This window comes from Aegilops tauschii, chromosome 3 (genome assembly GCF_002575655.3).
Source record: "Aegilops tauschii subsp. strangulata cultivar AL8/78 chromosome 3, Aet v6.0, whole genome shotgun sequence".
NCBI lineage: Eukaryota > Viridiplantae > Streptophyta > Magnoliopsida > Poales > Poaceae > Aegilops > Aegilops tauschii.
In genome coordinates, this window is record NC_053037.3 from 164,192,459 (window position 1) to 164,213,731 (window position 21,273).

At 47.9% G+C, this 21,273-nt stretch overlaps 2 protein-coding genes across 2 annotated transcripts; both read right to left on the reverse strand.

Moving 5' to 3' along the window:
- Nucleotides 1–8,876: 8,876 nt before the first annotated feature.
- LOC109770238 (receptor-like protein kinase ANXUR1) lies at nt 8,877–11,846 on the reverse strand. The gene has a single exon (XM_045234741.2). It carries the CDS (start codon nt 11,776–11,778, stop codon nt 9,139–9,141), a length of 2,640 nt encoding a protein of 879 aa, XP_045090676.1. The 5' UTR covers nt 11,779–11,846; the 3' UTR covers nt 8,877–9,138.
- Nucleotides 11,847–12,190: 344 nt separating this feature from the next.
- LOC109770142 (receptor-like serine/threonine-protein kinase ALE2) lies at nt 12,191–21,005 on the reverse strand. The gene is made up of 8 exons (XM_020328888.4): nt 20,631–21,005; nt 19,246–19,713; nt 18,468–18,842; nt 15,932–16,144; nt 14,154–14,525; nt 13,756–13,999; nt 13,526–13,673; nt 12,191–12,756 (listed from the first exon to the last, which is right to left on the reverse strand). The coding sequence occupies exons 1-8, from the start codon at nt 20,668–20,670 to the stop codon at nt 12,382–12,384; spliced, it is 2,235 nt and encodes a 744-aa protein (XP_020184477.1). The 5' UTR covers nt 20,671–21,005; the 3' UTR covers nt 12,191–12,381.
- Nucleotides 21,006–21,273: the final 268 nt, after the last annotated feature.

The following is a 21,273-nucleotide window of genomic DNA, read 5'->3' on the forward strand; positions in this document are numbered from 1 at the left end:
TGATACTTTGAAGGAATTCCTCATGAAGAAAGGCTTCAAACCCGGTTCACTCGACCCTACTCTTTTCACTAAATCTTATGATGGTGAATTGTTTGTGTGCCAAATATATGTTGATGATATTATCTTTGGTTGTACTGACCAACGTTATAGTGATGAATTTGCCTATATGATGAGTGAAGAATATCAAATGTCTATGATGGGAGAATTGAAATTCTTCTTAGGTCTTCAAATTCGTCAACAGCGCAATGGCATATTCATATCTCAGGAGAAATACCTCAAGGATGTACTGAGGAAATTCGGCATGCAAGATTGCAAAGGCGTCAAAATTCCGATGCCCACAAATGGCCATCTGTGCACTGATGAAAATGGTATTGACTTCGATCAAAAGGTATACCGCTCCATGATTGGTTCTTTATTGTATTTATGTGCATCTAGGCCAGATATTATGCTTAGTGTTTGCATGTGTGCCCGATTTCAAGCTACACCGAAGGAATCACACCATATGGCTTTGAAACATATTCTTCGATATCTAGCTCACACACCAACACTTGGATTATGGTACCCCAAGGGCTCGGCTTTTGATCTCATTGGATATTCTGACTCTGACTATGCTGGTGATCGTGTGGACCGCAAGTCAACATCTGGTACATGTCATTTCCTCGGACGATCTTTGGTCTGTTGGTCCTCGAAGAAACAGAACTGCGTATCACTATCTACTGCTGAAGCTGAGTACATTGCTGCTGGTTCTTGCTGTGCTCAATTGCTGTGGATGAAGCAAACTCTCAAGGACTACGACGTCAACGTGAAGAATGTGCCTCTCTTCTGTGACAATGAGAGTGCCATCAATATTGCTCACAACCCAGTTCAGCACTCGAAGACAAAGCACATTGAGATTCGTCGTCATTTTCTTCGCGATCATGTGTTGAAGGGCGACATTTCTATTAAGCATGTGAAGACTGAAGAATAGCTAGCCGATATCTTCACAAAGCCCTTGGATGAGAAGAGATTTAGCAAGTTGCGGTGTGAGCTAAATATCCTAGAATCTTCGAATGTTCTTTGAAAAGGACACTCAGCCTAACACTTATGCAAAATTGATGACTTAGATGTGCAACACATGAAGAAACGTTTTTCTTCAATCAATGAAGAATAACACTCTAAGTATGAAGAAATTAATGAAGAATTTGATTCTCAGAGCCCTACGACAATTGTACGCGGTGTCTGAAATCATCATTCTTATACGGTGGGTCACGCCACCACAAAAGTTGAAAATCTTCAATTTGAGTTTTTCCTCAGTTTTTGAAATTCCTCAGTTGTTCATGTTCTTCAACTTTGCATTGTCTTCACCTTCTCCATCGTTTTTCATCATTGGCTAATTCTTCAAATTGGTTTTTCTGCTAAGTGAACGTGATCGGACCCTTCCCCCTCTATGCTATACTCAACCCAATCTATTCACAAATTCTTCATGTGCGTTCTATTTGAAACTCGTTCAAAATCTTCACTGTGCCTTGTCAGCTGAACAATTTGCGAACGGAACTTTTAACTTATCTTATCCAAATTTTCGGCTTTGCCACTCAAACCATTCCGCATCCCACGAAATACTTATCTATTCACCCACGATCTCCACTTCTCAATACGTGGGTGACACATGTCAAGCGAATGAGAAGGGTCAGGGGCACGTTCGTCCAATTTCTTCGGGCGAACAGTTTTTCACCGTGGCTATAAATACCCCCTCTCCCCTTCCTCACTTCTTTTACTCCGCTCGACCTCTCTCCAGTTCGAGCTTCTCAAACCCTAGCGCCGCCGCTACTACATCGTCGCCGGTGAGGAAGAGCTTCACTGCCTCGACCTCGTCGCTGCCGTACTCGCGCCGGCCGCGGAAATCTTCACTCCGCCGCCGCCGTAGCCGTCTTCCTCCGCCGAGTTAGGGCGTGGAAGATCTGCACAGACGAACTTCTCATCTCTACCTCACAGTTCGTTGTGCTCTTCGTTTAGGGTAATTAAAAGTTACTTTTACTGCCCTCTTTGATTCAAATGATTTCTACAAAATCTTCAAAGGTGTTTATTTTTCAAATTCTTCACACACTAAACACCTTACATGTCATCTGTTCTTGATTCGTTTCTCTAAGCAATAATTTTTCTTCAAGATTCCTAAATTGTGTGGACCTTCGATCTATACAACTCTGGAATCTAAGACAAAGAATGCTTAGTGAAATTCTTCAAGACTCATCTGGTCAAATTCCTCAAACTTATTCTTTTTGAAAAACCTTCTGAGAACGCATATGACCTCTCCAAATTCCTCGCAACTATACTCTATTCACAGGTACTCATGTCCGCTGCTGAATCACTAGGTTCTCATCAACTTGACTCATTTGCAGTGTTCCTCGAAGAAAGGTTGCATACTTCTTCAGAGAATTCAATTGTTCAAATTCCTCATCTGAAGAAAATGGTTGATGGAAAGAAGCCACAGAAAGGAGGAAAGAGGCCTGAGACTAACACTGCATTTGAAATCCCTGAGGACATCTATGCTGGGTACTGCACACCCCCCGAGGAAGATAAAAATCAGCACAAGGTGCGCATTCAGAAGATAGAGAGGAGATGGGCAAGAGAGTGGAGGGAGTACAGGTATGTGACTCCCAAATACATGAAGAAATTCGCACTCAATCCTCCATGCTCAAGACCTCCATTGGCATCTAGCCAAGAAGCTGATCTCACCGGCCTCAAGCGTGGTGAAGATTATCCTAAAGAATGGGCCAAGCGCCAGGCCAAGCTGGCCAAACAGGAAAAAGATGCAGTGAGGAAATTCAACGAAGACTCTGCTGCTGCTGCTGAGGCCTGTGTAAAGCCGAAGAAATCCATGGCAAAGAAGCTTGCGCATAAGCCAAGTGCTTCTTCTTCAATGCCCTCACGGCCAAGTTCCTCAGCTAAGCCCTCACGGCCAATTCCTCACGCTGCTCCTGCTCCTCCAAAGTCCTCAGCTGCTCCGACCAAATCCTCAGCCCCTGTGCATCTTGCCACGTGCCAAAGGACTACAGGCATCTCTATTGCCTCAGGAGCTTCAGCTAGTTCCTCAGCTGCACCAAATTCTTCAACAGGACCCTCTCTGCTGAAGACAAAGACCACTGCTGGACGAGGCTCTCACCCAAGTCCTCACAAGAAGTAGGTCGCCTTCCAAGTGCCGTCTGAAGAAGACAAAGCTGATGATGAAGAACTTGCTGAAATCATCAGAGATAGGCAAGTCAGGGCCGCTAGAGCCAAGGGCACAAATGTGCCTCTACTTTTGGATCCAAAGTTGATCCTCGACTACATTGATCTCTGGCACAAGGACCCAAACACTCCTATGCCTGACTTCAAGCTGACTCCTGGCCAAAGTCATATGCTGACTGCCTTCATCCAAGAAGAGAAATGGAAATTTGAGAAGGCCAGGCAGCTCAAGAAAGCGCAGTACAGGAAGGAGAAATTCCTGAAGAACAACATTGTCTCTATGACAACTGATGAACTTGTGAAGATCCAGTCTGAAATCAAAGTCCTCAGCGATGATTTCAATGCTTACTATGTTGATTGGAAAGGAGCCAAGGTCAGGTTTGTTAAACTGACTGAGAAGTTCACCTCCAATGTTGCAGCCCCATTGCAACAAGAAATTCCTCAGGCTAAAGCATCTGCTCAGCCAACTGAAGAACATGCCAGCACCGCTGATGACATTCAGGCTGCTGAAGAAAATGTGAGTTCCAGGGCTGATGACTGCATTCCAGCCGCTGATGAAATTGCCAGGGCATCCACTAGTGGTGCGCCTGAAGAAAATGAAGAGGTCAGGGCAACTGCATCAGTTGTGCCTGAAGAAAATCAACCACATTCCTCTGCTCCTCCTGCGCCTACCCCAACTCCAATTCTTCCATCTGCATCAGATGTGAAGAAGACCAAGGCTGCAGAGCGTGCAGCAGTGAAGAAAAGGAAAGCATCAGCTCCTTCAGATTCTTCAGCACCGAAGAAGATGAAGAAATTGACAAGCTCATTTGCTAATCCAATTGATGTTGTTCCTGTTTCCTCCATGCCATCAAAGGAAATCGTCCCTTTTGATGAAGAATATGTGATCCCTAGCGGATCTGATGAAGAAAATCCTTCTGCTGCTTCGTCAGAGCAGATGGATGAAGAAATTGAAGTGGATAAAATCCCTTCAACTCCCACAGTTTCCTCGCCTATGCCTCAGTTTACTGCTGAAGAGGCCGGCGTTGAAGAAATGGAAGATGAAGATGTGGACATTGGCTGTACCACACCAGTGATGAATGATGACTTTTGGGAAAGTCAGCACCCCAACTCTCCACTCTTCACACCATTGCAACAAATTCCTCAGTCCCCAACAACTACAGTTCAAATGGGATCTGATGAAGCTCATGAAGAAATTCCAGTCACTAGTGCTGAAGAAAATGAAAATGAAGAATTGAAGACCCAGGCTGCCACTGAAGAGGAACCAGAAATTCCTCAGCCTGAAGAACCTGAAATTGCGATTCCTGAGGTTGTAATGCAACTGACTGACACTCCTCTGCCTAAGACAAAGGATCCATTCTCAAGGAAGCAAAAATTCAAGGCTAATCATTTCTTCGGCGAGCACGTATTCTTCACTGATTACAACCCCTATGACTCTGCTAGCATTAGGAAGAGGCGTTTCTGGACTGCCAGCCAGGCAAATTTTTATTCCTCAGTGTTGTTCAACAAAGACAAAGTCTTTGATCATGAGCACATCCCTCGTGTGGATATGGAATCTCTGCCGTGCTTCGTGCCATTCCTCAGTGTTCTTTATGATGCTGGACTGTTAAATTTCTGCACTGATATATGTGATTGGAATGAAGAGCTCATTCTTCAATTTTATGCAACTCTGCACATCACCGGAGACTCTAAAGATGTGAATTCATGGGTGCTGGACTGGATGTCTGAAAATACTCACTACAAGGCACCAGCTACTGAATTGCTTCGTGCTTTGCCTCTCAGTCCTCCCCTTGAAGCTGCTTGTTGCGTCTACAGTGAACCTGAGCTTACAGATCACTATATGCAAGTGCTGATGAAGCCATTGAAGCCAGGTCAGGCCCCAAGAACTAAATTCCTTGTGAAGGAATTGTTATATGTGCCTCGGACTGTCTATCGCATTCTGACGAAGACATTGAGTCCTATCAAGGGCCATGACTCGAATGAAGAAGAAGTCGTTGGCATCATGAAGAATCTGCTTTTCAATATCATTCGTGGCGTTCCCGTCAACTTCCATGATTTCTTCATGAGGACTCTGGCCAATGTCACAATGTCACCGTTTGAGTTGAAGCCTTATGCTCCGTGGATTATGAGATTCATCAGAACAAGGTCTTCACTCAACTACAAAGCTGATACACTGAACCATTGCAGCTACTTGCCCCCGATTGAAGTCCTCAAATGGACATTTTCCTCAGCTGATGAAAAGGGCAAGGCTACTGCTGTTATTGATGAAGGCATTCGTCCATTGGATGGTCAATTTCGCAAGGCTGCATCCTACTCCACCAATGATGACTCTGCCACCCATGACTATGTCGCCAACGCACCCAAGCCAAATCCTCAAGGCACAGCTCCCAGGGTGATGACTGGTCATGAGCTTCTCCTCAGTCTTCACCAGAAGGTTGATCGCAATCACAAATGGGTCAAGCGTCAGTTTGGTTCAGTTCTTCACAACATGACTGCTACCCACAATGCAGTGAAGAAAAACCATTACTACCTTCATGAAACCCTCAACCGCACCTGGGCTGTTCTGTCGCACATTTATAGCGCAGAAGATCTGAAGAAAATGGGTATCAAGGAGGACTTTGACTGGTCTGCTCCTCCACCAAAGAAATACAAGAAGGTCAAGGTTCCGTCCTTGGTGGCCAGCTCCTATTCTTCATCGCGTGACACCGACGAGCATGAAGACTTGGACGACACTGCGGCAGGCCCTACATCAACAAACGACCCCAACAACACTGACGCTCCTTCATCAACTTGATATTCTTCAGGGGCGTTAGTCCTCATTTTTGAACCTTTGGTCATTCGATGACAAAGGGGGAGAAATTTGAGTTAGTCTTCAAGCGGGTCTATCTTTTATGGGCGTTTTTTTCTAAGTTACAACTCTCGTTCTTCTGATGACTTTGTTGGATCGAGTTGTAAACTTAAACTCTATGGTGGCCTGATACTTTTGCTGTTTCTTCTGCATGTTTATTCCTTGTTAATGTTATTGCACGCATGCTGAATTACATCAGTCACCATATTTCATCATGCATTTCAAATTCTTCATATATTATGTCAAATGCGTGTATGAATTACAAGATATAGGGGGAGATCTCCATGATTTTACTCTTCAAGTGTGCAGTGCTTCAAAAGCAAATTCCTCACTATGCACATCTTCAGAGGGAGTTCTGCTATATCTTGCAATCAAATTCCTCAATATCAGTATTTACACTTCATATGTTTATCCCCGTTGAAAACTTAACCTATATTGTCATCAATCACCAAAAAGGGGGAGATTGTAAGTGCATCTAGTGCCCCTTAGTGATTTTGGTGTATTGAAGACTTATAGGTTAAGGGACTAATGTGTTTATGAGTGTACACAGGTCTATAAGTCTATGAGGAGTTTGATATTTACAGAGAAAGTCGACCCCTAAAAATGAAGTTCTTCAACTGAAGACTTTGGATTTCTGAAGACTTTGAAAGTGAAGAAATTGGTGTGACCTTGAAGACTTGGTATTCATTTGAGGAACATGAAGCGTGAAGACTGTTGTTTTCGTAGTTTCATTTTCCCTTTCTTGAGTCATAGGAAACACCGTACTGTTAAAGGAGGTCGAGGAAATACTAAGGAAAAATTTCCATGTGATGCTCAACTCAAAATCCTACACCTACCAATCCCTTCGAGTGAAGCCTTTGGAAATCTCATACAGTTCAGTCATATTCTTCAGTGACAGAGACGAAGTTCTTCTGGTCTCTGAGTAATTTGTTCTGACTGAGGAGTTAGGAATTCGCCAGTGCGGATTGCCTACACAGTGAGGAACATGATAGCCCTGAGGAATTTGATACTCAAATTTCCGAACGTTGTTGTGCTATGCGGCAGCTGTCCCAAAATATCTACCCACCTAACGGTCATATCATTGAAGGGCATTTATGTCTTATCATGACGGGCTGCTCCCTAGGCTATAAATAGCCGCACCCTACAACCACTAGCTGGTTAGCTGCTCCGAGAGAAACTGACACTTGTCATTTGAGAGCATCCCATCCTCTGAGGCCTTTGAGCGAAAATCATCAAGTGAGGAAAACCCAAACCCAAACACCTACAAACCCAAAGTGATTGAGCATCACTGAAGAGATTGATCCTGCGTGGATCCGACGCTTGTTACCTTTGAAGACTGTGCTTCTTCCAGACGGTTAGGCGTCATGGTCTAGAGCATCCAAGAGGAAATTGTGGATCGCCAAGTGACCGAGTTTGTGAAGGTTCGGAAGTCACCTGAAGACTTACCATGAGTGATTGGGCGAGGTCTGTGTGACCTTAGCTCAAGGAGAATACAGTGAGGACTGTGTGTCCTCAGATTTAAATACCTAGCCGCTCCAACCAGATGTACAACCTAGACAGCAGTTGGAACTGGTCTACCAAATCATTGTCTTCACCAAGCTTACTGGTTCTATTTCCTCAACTCTTTCATTTCCTCATAACTGTGTTGTGCACTTGTTCATATCTGTGTTTGAAGACTTTGACTGAAGACTTTCTCAATTTCCTCAGTTCAATTTCTTCAGTCTGTTTGTCTTCATCCTGTGTTATCCTGTGTTTACGCTTTCTGTACTCTATGCTTGTTTTCATTTCATCATGATGACCATGCTTGTGTTCTGCTATGCATACTTTTGAGTACTTATTCCGCTGCAAGTAGTTCTTCTCTAAGGAATTTCCTCACTGGCAAATTCCTTAGTGAAGAATTCATAAAAATCACCTATTCACACCCCCACCCCCTCTAGTCGATATAACGCACTTTCATGGACCAACACGGCAGCAAAGATCTCCTCCTCATCATCGGACGAGGAATCGTCAGAGTCGCAAAGGAAATTGTGAAAAAAGAACTCGTCGGCGGAGTCCATTTTGTACCTGGGCAAACTGTCGAACAGCTTGCGGGCGTCGACGAAGGAGCCGGCAGGCGAAGGGAGTCGCGCCGCCCTCGGACCAGCTAGCTACCCTGGCGGCGTCCGGTGAGCGTGCCGGTGTCAGGATGAAGGAGCTGGCCGGGGCGGCGAGGCGGCTTCTTGGTCGCGGTTGTGACGGGGAGTGGGGATGGGAAGCTTTCGGATCCCCGGCGGCAAGACGGTGGTGGCGGCGTTGCGGAGGTGGATGTTGCGGCACCGGCAGCTGCCAGAGGCACCAGCAAAATGGGCGGCGTCGTCGACGACGAAGGAGGCTAGCGAGGGTTTGCTGCTGGAATGGGAGAGGATGGCCAATGTGCCACCGACCAGCGGGCCAGGGGGAGGAGTAGGCGGGCGCGCGCGCGTCCGTCTCGTGTCCGCGCCGACGCAAACCCGACTAAAAATGGGCCGGGAATGGGTCGGTAGGCTGACGAAAAGCGGACATGCTTCTGTTTGGGTCGGCGCGTTGGGCCGAATTTTCTGTCCGCGCCGACCCAAACGGACGTGCGCAGACGAAATGGGTCACCGCGTTGGACTTGCTCTTAAGCCCACAAACACAAGGCCCGGGCCTAGGAAAGTTCGTGGGAGGGGGGATGCGGCCCAGCCCTAGAAGCGACAAACAAAAAGGATGAGTGCTGAAGAGAGGGAAGGCTCGGGTGACAAACAAGCGAATGAGAGAGAAAACATAGCGATCGGAAGGGCCATTAACATAGCGATCGGAAAGGCCATAATTATGTCACATCTAGATGTGTCCTAGACAAACCCTTGATTAAATTCCACTGTATTCGCTAGTACCTTAGCTACATGAACACTGAGTGAAACACTAATGTTTGCTTCTAGTTATCAAAATCTCCATGTCCTTGGAACTTACATTGATCTACGTACTAAAGAGAATCTCAAAATAATTTAGCACCAACAACACAACACATAGCACACTCTCTTCACTCTTCACGCTTCGCGCCCCCGTGGAAACAGGGAGCCGCTCGGCTCGTGTCACCGCCCGGTGGGTTGCACGAGCTGCGAGAAGGCCGCGCGATTGGTTATGTCGTCGTCGTCCTCCTCGATTACGACGCAAGCGTCGTGCGCCCTGGACGTGGACGACGTCCCGATCGTCGTTACGCTGGCGGTGCTCCCATAGCTGTTGCTGGGCTCGAGCACCGGGCGCCCACTGCCGCTCCCGTCGTCTTGGGCCTGCCGTCGCCCGCTGGCGCCGTCGAACGCGTCCTGCAGCTGCATCGCGAACTCGAGGTTCCACAGCACGTCGCCCATGGACGGCCGCTCCAAGCCTTGGTCGGCTAGGCACTTCTCCGCCGTCTCGGCGAACTTGATGAGGCACTCTGGCGCGATCTGGTCCTTGATGGTCGGGTCGACGACGTCCCGCAGGGTGCCCTTCCGCTGGCAGCTGAGCGCATAGTCGGCGAGGCTGACCTGCTCCCGCGGCAGCTGCGGGCTCAGCGCCGGCCGCGCCATGAGCACCTCGAACAGCACGACGCCGAAGGAGTAGACGTCTGACTTGTCGGTGAGCTGCTGCCGCCGGAAGTACTCCGGGTCGAGGTATCCGAAGCTCCCCTTGACCATGGTGCTGACGTGCGCCTGGTTCACCGTGGACGAGCCGGACTTGGAGAGGCCGAAGTCGGAGACCTTGGCGACCCAGTTCTCGTCCACGAGGATGTTGGTGGTCTTGACGTCGCGGTGGATGATGGTGTACTTGGCGCCCGTGTGGAGGTAGTGCAAACCACGCGCGGCGCCGATGCAGATGTCGAGGCGGTGCCGCCACGACAGCGGCGGGTTGCTGCCCTTGTTGTAGAGGTGCTCCCGCAGCGTGCCGTGCTCCATGTAGTCGTAGACGAGGACCATCTCGTTGCTCTCCTCGCAGAAGCCGATGAGGGAGACGAGGTGCCGGTGCCGCAGCTTGGACAGCATCTCGATCTCCGTCTGGAACTCCAGCGCGCCCTGCTCCGACGACGGGTTCGACCGCTTGATTGCCACCTTGGTGTCGCCGTCCACCACGCCTCGGTACACCTTCCCGAACCCGCCCACGCCGATCACCAGCGACTCGCTGAAGTTCTTGGTCGCCGTCTTTATCTCCGCGATGGAGAAGTGGCGGCACATGCCCGCCAGGTTCGCCGCGAGGTGGCCGGACGACTTGCCGCTGGTTGTAGAGTGGTACATCGGCAGCCAGCCGGAGTTGTGCGAGTCGCTGCCGGTGAGCTCCCTGTTCTTCTTGTTGTGGTAGACCACCACGCAGATGGCCGCGACGATCCCCACCGCAGCGGCGCCGCCCGCCGTGCCACCTATCACCGTCGCAAGGTTTGCCTGGTCCTTGGATTTCTTGGACCTGTCCTTCTCACTGTTACCCAGCTCCGCCTCCGCGAGCATCTTGGACGGCACGGGATCCGGCGCGGCCAGGTTGCCGGCGGTGTCGTTGAGCTTGAAGACCTCGAGGCCGTTGAGGATGGCGTCGTAGAACTGGGGCCTGAGCGCCACGGACGGGTGCATGGCCACCCACATGACCTCATCCCCGGGGTCGTCGGCCATGTGCACGGCGAAGTCCTTGTACACCGGCACGCCACGCTCGGACGTCATCTCGATGACGTCGGCGTCCGACTGCGCCGTCTTGTTGTTGATGTAGATGTCGAAGGCGCGCTGGTTGGGCCTGTTGAGCAGGAGCTCGCAGAAGTGGAGGCGGACGACGTAGGTGAAGTTGCCGTCCACCTCCATGGTCCAGGTGAGGTTGTAGTTCTGGTTGACGCGCGGGTCGGAGCCCATGGAGCGGGTGCCGAGGTAGACCTCGACGGGGGCGGCGTACTCGGACGCCTCGGTGGGGTACTTGACGTGGAACCGGGGGCCGGCCGTGTAGCTGATCCCCTGCATGACGCCGAAGACGTAGGGCGTGTCGTCGAACCAGGAGCGGGCGAGGCCGGAGTCGTTGGACGGCGGGATGTAACCGCCGCCGATGTTGAAGCGGTACATGGTCTGGAAGGAGGAGGTGGCGATGTCGACGGTCTGGTCGGCGAAGCCCACCATGATGGCGGGGTCCTCGAAGATGTCGGGCATGGAGATGAGCTCCAGGCCGTTGATGTAGGCGTAGGTGACGTTGGGCATGGGCGTGGGGGTGAAGGTGACGGCGATGAACCCCGCGGGCGTCCGCGGGAGCGAGAACTCCCGGACGATGTAGGCCTGGGTGAGCGCCTTGGTGGTGACCCAGACGCTGAAGTTGTGGAGGAGGGTGAGGCCGGTGGAGGTGGAGACGGAGAAGCGGAAGTCCTCGGGCGCGATCCCGTTGTAGGAGGACGGGTAGAAGTGGAGGCGGAGCCAGTGCCGGTCCTTGGGGTTCACCGTGAAGTTGTACACCGTGTCCACCGTGAAGACGCGCGCCGTCATGTAGGGGATCGTCGACGGCAGCGACGAGTCCAGCTCGTCCGCCGCCGCCATCAGGGACGACTTGCCGGAGTCGCCCAGCCACATGTTGTTGTTGGTGTCCGCCAGCCACTTGCGCCCGTCCGCGTCAAGGCCGTCCGCCGTGGAGCCGCAGTTGAGCAGGATGGAGTCCGCCGGGCTGTACGGCTTGGCGTCCGCCGCAACCGCGGCCCCTGCCGCGACGAGAAGCGCGAGCAGCCCAGCCATGTCCATCTCGATCTAGAGAGGGAGGGAGCAGTGAGGTAGGGGCGATAGAGAGGCGATCGAGAGGTTAGTGGTGAAAGGGAAGAGAGGGAGTGTTTGACCGCGGGAGAAGGGGCGCTGAAGACGAGAGTGTGGGGAGTGGGAGCATTTGCCGGGAGCCATGGCATGCATCCATGGCTGGAGGACACCCGCTTGTTCAGGAAATCCTTTTGCTTTCACAAAAGTCCCCCACGTCGCCGGTACTACAGCACCGCGTGCAGGCAGGCCGGTACAGCGGACGCGCGCACAGGTGCCGGGGATCTCCACTCCACAGTTCCCCACACACGCAACAGAAATCTGCTGCAAATAGCTACCACTTCCTGTTGCAACTCAAAGTTGACAAAAAAGGTCCAACACACGCCAAAAATGTGTGACAGAAACCTCGAGCAAAATCATTTCCTTGGTACAAAGCCATCAAATGTTGCGACGATCTAGTCTTTTGCAGGTGGTGACGAAAAATGGAATTTACAGGTACTGCTTCCCGGTGACCGACCAGGTCACTAACACCACCAGCCTTTGAATGGGCGGTTAGAGGCTCTACCTTAAACATCTACTCACCAACCACCCTCAAGATCATCGACCTTCGTGAAGATCTTCCGAGAAAACCGCCGTTCTTGACATGTTTTCAGTCTCAAAGGGGCTGAGGCCCGAGAAGGGTCCAGATGAGAACATGGATGAAGTGCCATCAGATTCATAGGTCGTTGCAGTATGCCGGGCATTAGGACGAGCTGGCGGTGTCGGTACAGATTCTTGGAACTCCGTGGAGCGTTGCACCATCTTAAGTGACTGCACCACCTCGCCCATCGTTGGCCTTTGGTTCGCCTCCGGGGAAACACAGGCTGCTGCGATTGTGCACACCCTCACAAAATCATCTTTCGGATATTGTCCACCAAGCTTGGGGTCAGCTAGTTCCTGTAGCCTATCTTTATCCCGAAGAACTGGCCGTGTCTGTGGTTAGTCGAGCAAAAATAACATCATTATTACACAAGTGTAACATCATATGCTCTTTATACTTATTATTGATAATCAGTTCTATAGATACGCAAAATGTTGAGGTTTAATGAACTAGCCTCCTGCGAAACTAGCCACAGAAGGCAACTAAGAAACATATGAATAATTGTCAGTGTTGTGGACAAGGATTACATTGAAATTTCATTAATAACCATACCCAGAGCCTAGTCACTTCATTAATAAGCATACCCAAAGCCTAGTCACTCAAGCTAGATACGGAACATAACAACAGTCTGTTTTAGTCTTTCTACCCATGTCTCTGGGCGTTTGGGAGCGGGAGGCATATACTTCCTCCGTTCCTAAATATAAGTCTTTGTGGAGATTTCACTATGAACTACATACGGATGTATGTAGATGCATTTTAAGTGTGGATTCATTCATTTTGCTCCGTATGTAGTCCACCTAGTGGAATCTCTACAAAGACTTACATTTAGAAACGGAGGGAGTATATAGTAAAAAGAACACTCAACTAGTTACGCGTAATGTTTTGCTTTCCACCCAGCAGTGATTTACTGTCTAGCTGTCTTGTTTTTTCCCAGCTGCCTTTGGCATTAATAAACCACTACTGTTCATGCCTAGGACACTCACAACTAGTTGGCTGCTCAATAGTTACTAAAATAATACAGACAGGTTCGTACTCTGACGAAAGTAAAAGAGACTAATACAAAAATAACTGAAGATGGTATGGAATAGAAGGAAATCTAACCCATGTGACTAGATTCTCCTGCCCCGAAGATTGTGACATGTCAACAGGCCTCCTCCCAGTAAGTAGTTCAAGTAGAACAACTCCATAGCTATATACATCACTTTTTACAATTAAGTGTCCTGTCATTGCATACTCTGGTGCTACGTACCTGAAAAACACGTCAGACATATAAAGCAAAAGCAGAACAGAAATAGCTGGATGTAGCTCAGGGTAGAACACATTCAGCTTACCCAAAAGTTCCCATAACACGAGTTGAAAGATAATTTAAGCGCCCTTCTGGCGCCTGTTTGGCCAAACCAAAATCAGACACTTTAGCATGAAAGTCATTCTCGAGCAATATATTAGAAGCTTTGAAATCCCTGTGGATTACACAAGGCTGTGAATCCTCGTGAAGGTATGCTAATCCCCTTGCAGCATCAAGTGCTATCTTCATTCTGGTGTCCCAATCCAAGGGGCAGTCAGCGCCTAATGAGCCTGCAAAATGAAAGATGTTGTCAGAGTCATGTTTTGGACATCAGGAAATTACAATGAGATAACAAAATTAATCTAATGAAAGATTAGTTTCAGTTGCAACTAAATTGGGGACTATGCAGCAATGGTTCAGAAAGAAAAAGTTGGCAAGCCATACCATGAAGCCAAGCTTCTAGGCTTCCATTAGGAACAAGCTCATAACAAAGAAGGCTTTGTGACAATTCACGGTTGCTATAGTATCCAATGAGTTTCACAAGATTGCGGTGGTGCAATCTGCTCAGCATCTCCACTTCAACTAGAAACTCCTTATCTCCTTGGTGCCCCCCAGTAGTAAGCTTCTTAATAGCAACAGCAGTGCCATCACTTAGTATCCCCTTAAAGACACGGCCAAAACCACCTTCCCCAAGCACACATGAAGCCTCAAAGTTGTTTGTTGCTTCTTTAAGTTCTTCATATGCAAGGAACCTTGTACTTGTGGGGCGAGGAAGTGATTCAACTGCAGATACTGCATCTGGTGTCCTTTGCTTGGCTGTTACAGAACAACAGATGACGTTAATACACATTAAAATGATTATGAAAACAAACATAACGAACACTGGGAAAGAAACCAAAAACTGGATCATTTGAAATTAACTAAGAATCTGAATGAATCATAGGGGGCTAGGGATAAAGTATCTGCTTCCATCTTATCTAATAATTTTCACACAACTACAACCAGAAATACATTATCACCTTTCACAGTCCACAAATATGTAAGAAAGACACCCTAAAAATAAGTAAGGAAGATGCATTTCTCTTAACATGACAAGCCATGAAGACCTTAGTTCAAATGTATTGCACTTGCGCAAGTGAAACCGAATCTCAAAGTATCCTCCCAATGCTAATACGGTTAGGAGAATTCTCTGCAATGCTTTCACTGCCGTGATCCAATATGCTGTGATTTGATCCAATAATAGTTACAATTTACAAATGACTTAGTCTGGTCGCCTAGGCATATTTTGACACAAGTCGGGAATTTCTCTAGACAGAGTAAATGCATCATGCGTCTCTAAACTCCCAAATTGCATCTCTAAGTTCTTGAACATGTTTAAGTTGGTTGGTTAGGCCCCAAACGTACCATGCAGAACTAGAGTGCTGATACGGTAGATTGATTATTATTCACCGGCACACCAAACTCTTCTCAGATCTTATGACAAGGGCGATCAGGAGGAGTAATAGTGACAGCAGCCCTTGTCTGTGCCTGAATGAAATTAGCAGTGAGGGTGGCTTAGATCTTGAGATCCACGATAAAGTTGGTCCCCCTTCCATGGAGAGGGAAGTCCCGCCACATTGGTATATCTGGGACCTAATTGCTCTACATCTACTTAAACATGTTCAGGGACTTAGATATGCTAGGAGCTTATTTGACCGCTCGAAACAAGTATAGGGACCTAGAGTAGCATCTGCTCACTTCCTGTTAATGCAAAATAGGATGGACAGGGGTGGTTTTGGGCCAAGAGTGAATTCCATGTATCATACAACTATTATTTGAAGGTTGTACCTACTAGTCAGTGACAGCCAATCAACTACCATAGCTGGTTTTCTTTGTACCAGCCTACATATAGCTTGGGTTCCAATATCATGGTTGTTGTCCACCAGCAAACCAGGGACAAAATATCTCTACCATCGACAATACTGATGCTTCAACTGAAGATCGGTGTAGCATTCAAGCAATAGCTTCTAGTATTAGACATGATAACTTCATATACAGATCTCAATAAGAGGAAAGCTACGCACGAAGTCAAAACGATGAGCATGGACAATAATGCAAAAATTGGGGAGTTGTTGCATATAGCATAGTTTAAACAATCTAATCACATCACATAAAATAAAATAGATAAAACTATTTTTTCAAATGCAAAGAATAAAGGAAGGACTAGATAACTCGACACATACGTGTTTCAACAGGAGGCGCCTTCTTCTTTCCTTTCCTAAATGTGCAGAAGCAAATAAATAGAACAATCACCAGGACACCAATTAGAGCACCAATACATATGCAAATGACAGTGATCAGGCTCAAGTGCCTGCTACTGCTGGTGTTGTCACTCCTTTTTGGTAAGGCGGATGATGTAGATGGAGATGCCTTAGGTGATATCATGAATGCTGGAGCTAAAAAATGAAACAGAAGACAGAACACTGTTAGGAGAGAAATTTAATTTTAAAGTGGGACTAATAATAAATAAGACACACACACGAAAAGAAAGGGCACGTTGTCCAGATGGAATACCTGTAATCTGAAGATTTTAAACAAACACAGAAAAATATATAAAGATTTTAAACCAGTTCTTTAGAAGGCAAAGCAATATGTAATCTACATGTGCCCTCTGTGGCTAATTGTGTAATGCGGCTCCCCAGGTTATATACAGGCGGCATGCTTGCTTTACCTTTCTCTCCTTTTTGGACCGAATGAGTTGGGCATTAAAATTCCATGGCATGGTAGAAGTTGAATATCTAGCACCTATCTACACTATCTTTTTATATTTCAATAATCCATCCTTTTCTACATACTTGGCACCTTTTACCAAATAATGCACACCTAGAATTGTATTATAGATACAAGTGACCAAAACCCTTTATTAATATTTGTCGGGTGGTAGGTGCGACATATGCCAACGGGTGGCTTATCATTGTGGGAGCCAGTAAGACATCGCTGGTGCCTGGAAACGGGATAAGGCGAAGACATGCACGCCGGCGAATCTTACCCAGGTTCGGGGCTCTCCGTGGAGATAACACCCCTAGTCCTGCTCTGCGGGTTCTCCACATGATCACTAGATCAACACAAGTGGCTACAAGTGGCTCCTTGAGCTGTTTGGCTAGAGGGAGAAGAAGGGCAAGGCTAGCTCTCCTCTTCTCTCTATGTGGTGTCTAAAACTCTTAAGAGATCAACCCTTTGCATGGGTGCCCTGGGGGGTTTATATAGGCCTACCCCCCAAGGGTACAATGGTAATCCGGCTGGATGCGGGTCCAGGCCGTCAGTGTCTGTATCCGCCGGCTTCTCCCCCGGCCACTGGGGCCCGCCGACTGGTGGGTCCCGCCGGCTGCCGGCCTCTTGGCCGACAGACCGGCCCCACCGCCTGAGGGTCTTGTCGGCGGCTGGTCACTGTAGCCTCGCCCCTGATGACGAGGGCTTTGTCGGGGTAAGCATGGCTACAGTGCCGCCGCCTGGAGGGCTCTCACTGTAGCCTTACCTCGTCTTGTCTCCTTAATGGTGCACATACTTCGAGGGAGGGAGGTAGCCGGCTGACGGGGGCCGGCTACGTCCCAGGCCGACTGGGGGAGGCTTGGCCGCCTTCGGGTGTCTCTCTGGCTGGCGGGGCCCGCCACCTACGGGCCGTACTGACGGCCTGTCGTGGGTGGCGTCATGGTCAACATGGCAACAGTGCTGCGCCGGACGGCGCATTATGGCCATGCGTGCTCTGGGATTCGGGGGTGGCAGGCTCTACTGTAGCCACGCCCTGTCTCATCGCCGTTATGGGGGTGCAGACTTTGAGGGGGGGACGCCTGGCCGCCTGCCAGGAGCCGGCCTTCTCATAGCCGGCTACTGGGAGTCGGCCCTTTTCGCGAGGGCCAGCATAGCCTTGCCGCCTTCCGGAAGCCGGCCGGTGGGCCAGCCGGCCATAGGAAGGCGGTCATGTGTCTTGGACGCTTGAGGGCTTGTTCTGCCTAACAATTTTTGAAGAGCCAGGGGGAGCCGGCTAGGCTACCCGTGGTTATTTACTCCGACAATATTGCAAACAGAAATAACAAGGTGGGAGGGTGGGAGAAATGGCTAGAGTTAACCAGGGTAATTTGGAAGACAGTAGATTGGACATTGCAGATTTGTAAAGCAAATGCTACAACAATTTTGGTCAAATTGGCTTGTTTCTGGAAACATAGGTAGTACTTCTTTGACGCATCAGTCAAAAAGGTTCCTACTTTAACAAGTTGGTACTCCCTCCATTCCAAAATAATTGAAGTTCTAGAATTGTCGTAAGTCAAACTTCATTGAGTTTGACCAAGTCTATATAAAAATATATCAACATCTACAAAACCAAATCAACTTCATTAGTTTCATTATGAAATGAATTTTCATATTTTATATATATATATATATATATATATATATATATATATATATATATATATATATATATATATATATATTTGATATCATGGATCTTTATGGTTTCTATATATATTTGGTCAAATTTTAAAAAGTTTAACTTAGGAAAAGCCTAGAACTTCAATTATTTTGGAACGGAGGGAGTAGTTGACAGTTCACACCATAGGTAATTGGACAGAGCTGCAAATATTCTTCAATCTCCCAACCAAACTACACAACACAGACAAAAATAATTAAAAATGAAGTGCATTCTAGTTTTCTCTACTGTAGACACTAAAGATGTACCATCATTGTAACATGTAAAAGAACGTCAAGATGACAAAGGATTACCAGGAGCTGGACCCAATGGCCTGAACCACGTTAAATTAATAAGATTGTAATCCCCGACCAGCACCGGATTGATCCGAACTGTATGCGAGCTAAGAGAATAATTCATTGCAGTAACTTGATCAGATGAGAAGCTATTTCCAGTGTGGGGAGCTATGTCCATTGTCATATTTAGCCCAGAAGTTCCAACAACATAGAAATTTACAATCTCGAACTGCGTAACCCGCAAGCTGAGCTGCGACGCGAGCTCCTCGAGAAATTCGTTGCTCCAATTTGAATTCAAGGAAACGTTGTGAAGGAAGAGCTCAACTCTAACTGGGTAAACACAATGGCAGTCCTGGCTCCCTCGTCTTTGTACCATGTTTGGAGCACAACAGCCTAGTAAAACAGAGAGTGAATTAAAACGGAATCGACTGTTTGACAGTGTATCTAGAGCAAATATCAAGATGTACTACAAACCATAAGTATCTATGATTGACGTCAATGTTATCCATCACTGTTCATTATTTATGAAACTGCTACCAATCCTAAAGTTCATTTCATCAGTACCATTCCAAATTGATGGACCAAACTATAATGCTCGAATTAGCAAAAGCCAACAAACTTATATAATTTTACAACAACTGGTACTATGATCAGTCATGAGGTGCTATTTCCTCAAATGAGGAGGATGCCAAATTAGATTAAAATACACAAGCATTTCTTTTATATAATTTGGAGTCATGTTTGACATAATGAAATCATTTGGAATTAAATTATTTCAGGCTCAAGGAAAACTTACCATCGTGTGGAGATATTGGGGGCTGTACTAATCCAGAAGGAGCTGCACTAGTATTCGAAGCTGCATCAGGGGGTGCAGCATTTTCATGAGCGGGAACATCTTCTGCTAAGCGCCTGTTATGCTGCAGCGGAGGATCGAACAGGTCCGAAGAATACAAGGAGAGGTCAGAAGCACCAGAGATGGAGCTATAACTCGGTGCGGAAATAGGAGGGTGCACAGATGACAGAGCAGATGGCGATGAATGTAGCTTCTTTTGCCTATGCTGATGCATTGCAACACTTGTGCCAACTTTGGTTCGGGACAACGTGGTCTGAACTGGACTCCATCCTTGTGAAGGAGGCATAGCAGGAGTGTCAGCCTTTAGGGCCAATGTTTTGGCAATCAAATTGGTCTCACTGATAAATTCCAGAGCCAATATAACAACCAACAAATTAAATGGAAGTTTCCTTGGAGCATCTTCAAACAGTCCTGCCAAGAAACAGTACAGTCAACCAGTCAGCATCATCTTAAGACAAGGGCATGTTGCAAATTGCACAGAAACAGATGCAACTAATTGATATCCACTTGTATTTAGTGCGAACAGCCCATCAGATATAATACACAGTTGGCACAGAGAAATTGCCTTTCAAACTGGCCAGGTCCAAATGTTATTCAGGATCATAAACCCATCTACAGGTGGTGCAAATTAGCTAGACCGATGAGAAATGAGGCTACAACAAGTGCAGATTTTATTTTAAAAAAATACAGAACAGGCACACTTGTGTATATTTCAAATTGATGGTGAATTAAGGAACATTGAGTACTTATCATCTCGGTTTCCTCTAAAGAATTCCTTGAACTAGTAGATAGTTCTTCTCTGTACCAATGAATCTATGTACTGACTGAAGCAGAGCCTTTGACACAGAAAAAACAGTGTAGTCGGTGTCCAGAGTAGACAACTAGCAAATGTTCCAACCAAGGCATGGGTTCATGGCATCAGCCAATCTAAGCTCTTGAAGCATTCCTGAATTCGACTCACTCCAGTGACCTACCCACGATGCCGAACCGAGCCGTAAGTCCGCCATTCCCACGACTCCCCAATCGAGCTCCAGATTGAGCTACCAAACAAGCGCGGAAACTAAGATCCCAGAACAGCCGCCGCCACGAGCACTGAATTGGGCGTCCCACGCACCCGCCCCCTCCGCCCAAAAACCTCGCCGTCACCTCAACAAAGCACAGAGACAGAGTTGGGCGTCCCTCCGGCGCTAAACCTCAAGGCGCTCCCCCTAAATAATCGCGCCACGGCCCGAATTTCCTACCCAAGCAAAGCAAAAAAGGCATCGAGGTTCCGGTGCTCCGACGCAACCTTGGAGTGGGCTCAGATCGAGGGGGGCTGGCAGACTGACCTCGGCCGGAGCGGCGCATGGCGTGCCCGGGGCGCGCCATCCCCGGCGCGGCGATCTACTGCTGGCGCCGGGGCGCCGGCGACACGGGGCACATGGGACGCCGGGGAGAGGGGAGGGGGCTAGGTTTTGGGGGAGCCGGCGCTGCGAATTTGTTTTCCCTCTCCTCCCTCCACCTTTCGCCGTGGTGGCCTGGACCTGGAGGCTAGCCGAGCTGCTGCGGTGAGGGTGGTTTTCGCTTTTTGCGCCTCCGCTGCTGCTGGCTGCTTTTTCCGCCTGCGCGAGTGACTTTTCTTTCCGTTGGCAGCGTGCGCTCGAAGGCGGGGGAGGGGGACTAGACTAGAGCAGTGAACGCGGTCAAACGCTCCCTCCAAGTCCGAGCACTCACTGCCAGATGCCAGAATTAAGAACGTTCCGTGCGTGAGTTTGACAGCGCTTAGCAGGAGTTCCAGGATAGACAAGTTGCTGCTTAGTTTATTTATTCAGTTTGTTTAATTCACATCTAGATATTTTTTAAGGATGTCACGTCTAAACTCCCACAAACATATAATGCAGCAACCAAAAAAAAAATAGAACAAAAAGTAGACCACAAACAAAGTGAACATCAATTTAGATGATGTGTTCTAGACAGATAAGGCCAGAAAGG

Coding starts and splice junctions, on each gene's coding strand:
- LOC109770238 (XM_045234741.2), bottom strand. CDS start 11,778: ATGGACATGGCTGGGCTGCTCGCGCTTCTCGTCGCGGCAGGGGCCGCG.
- LOC109770142 (XM_020328888.4), bottom strand. CDS start 20,670: ATGGCGCGCCCCGGGCACGCCATGCGCCGCTCCGGCCGAG. Junction 19,714..20,630: donor CATGCGCCGCTCCGGCCGAG/GTCAGTCTGCCA, acceptor GTTTCTTGGCAG/GACTGTTTGAAGATGCTCCA. Junction 18,843..19,245: donor CCCAATATCTCCACACGATG/GTAAGTTTTCCT, acceptor CTGTTTTACTAG/GCTGTTGTGCTCCAAACATG.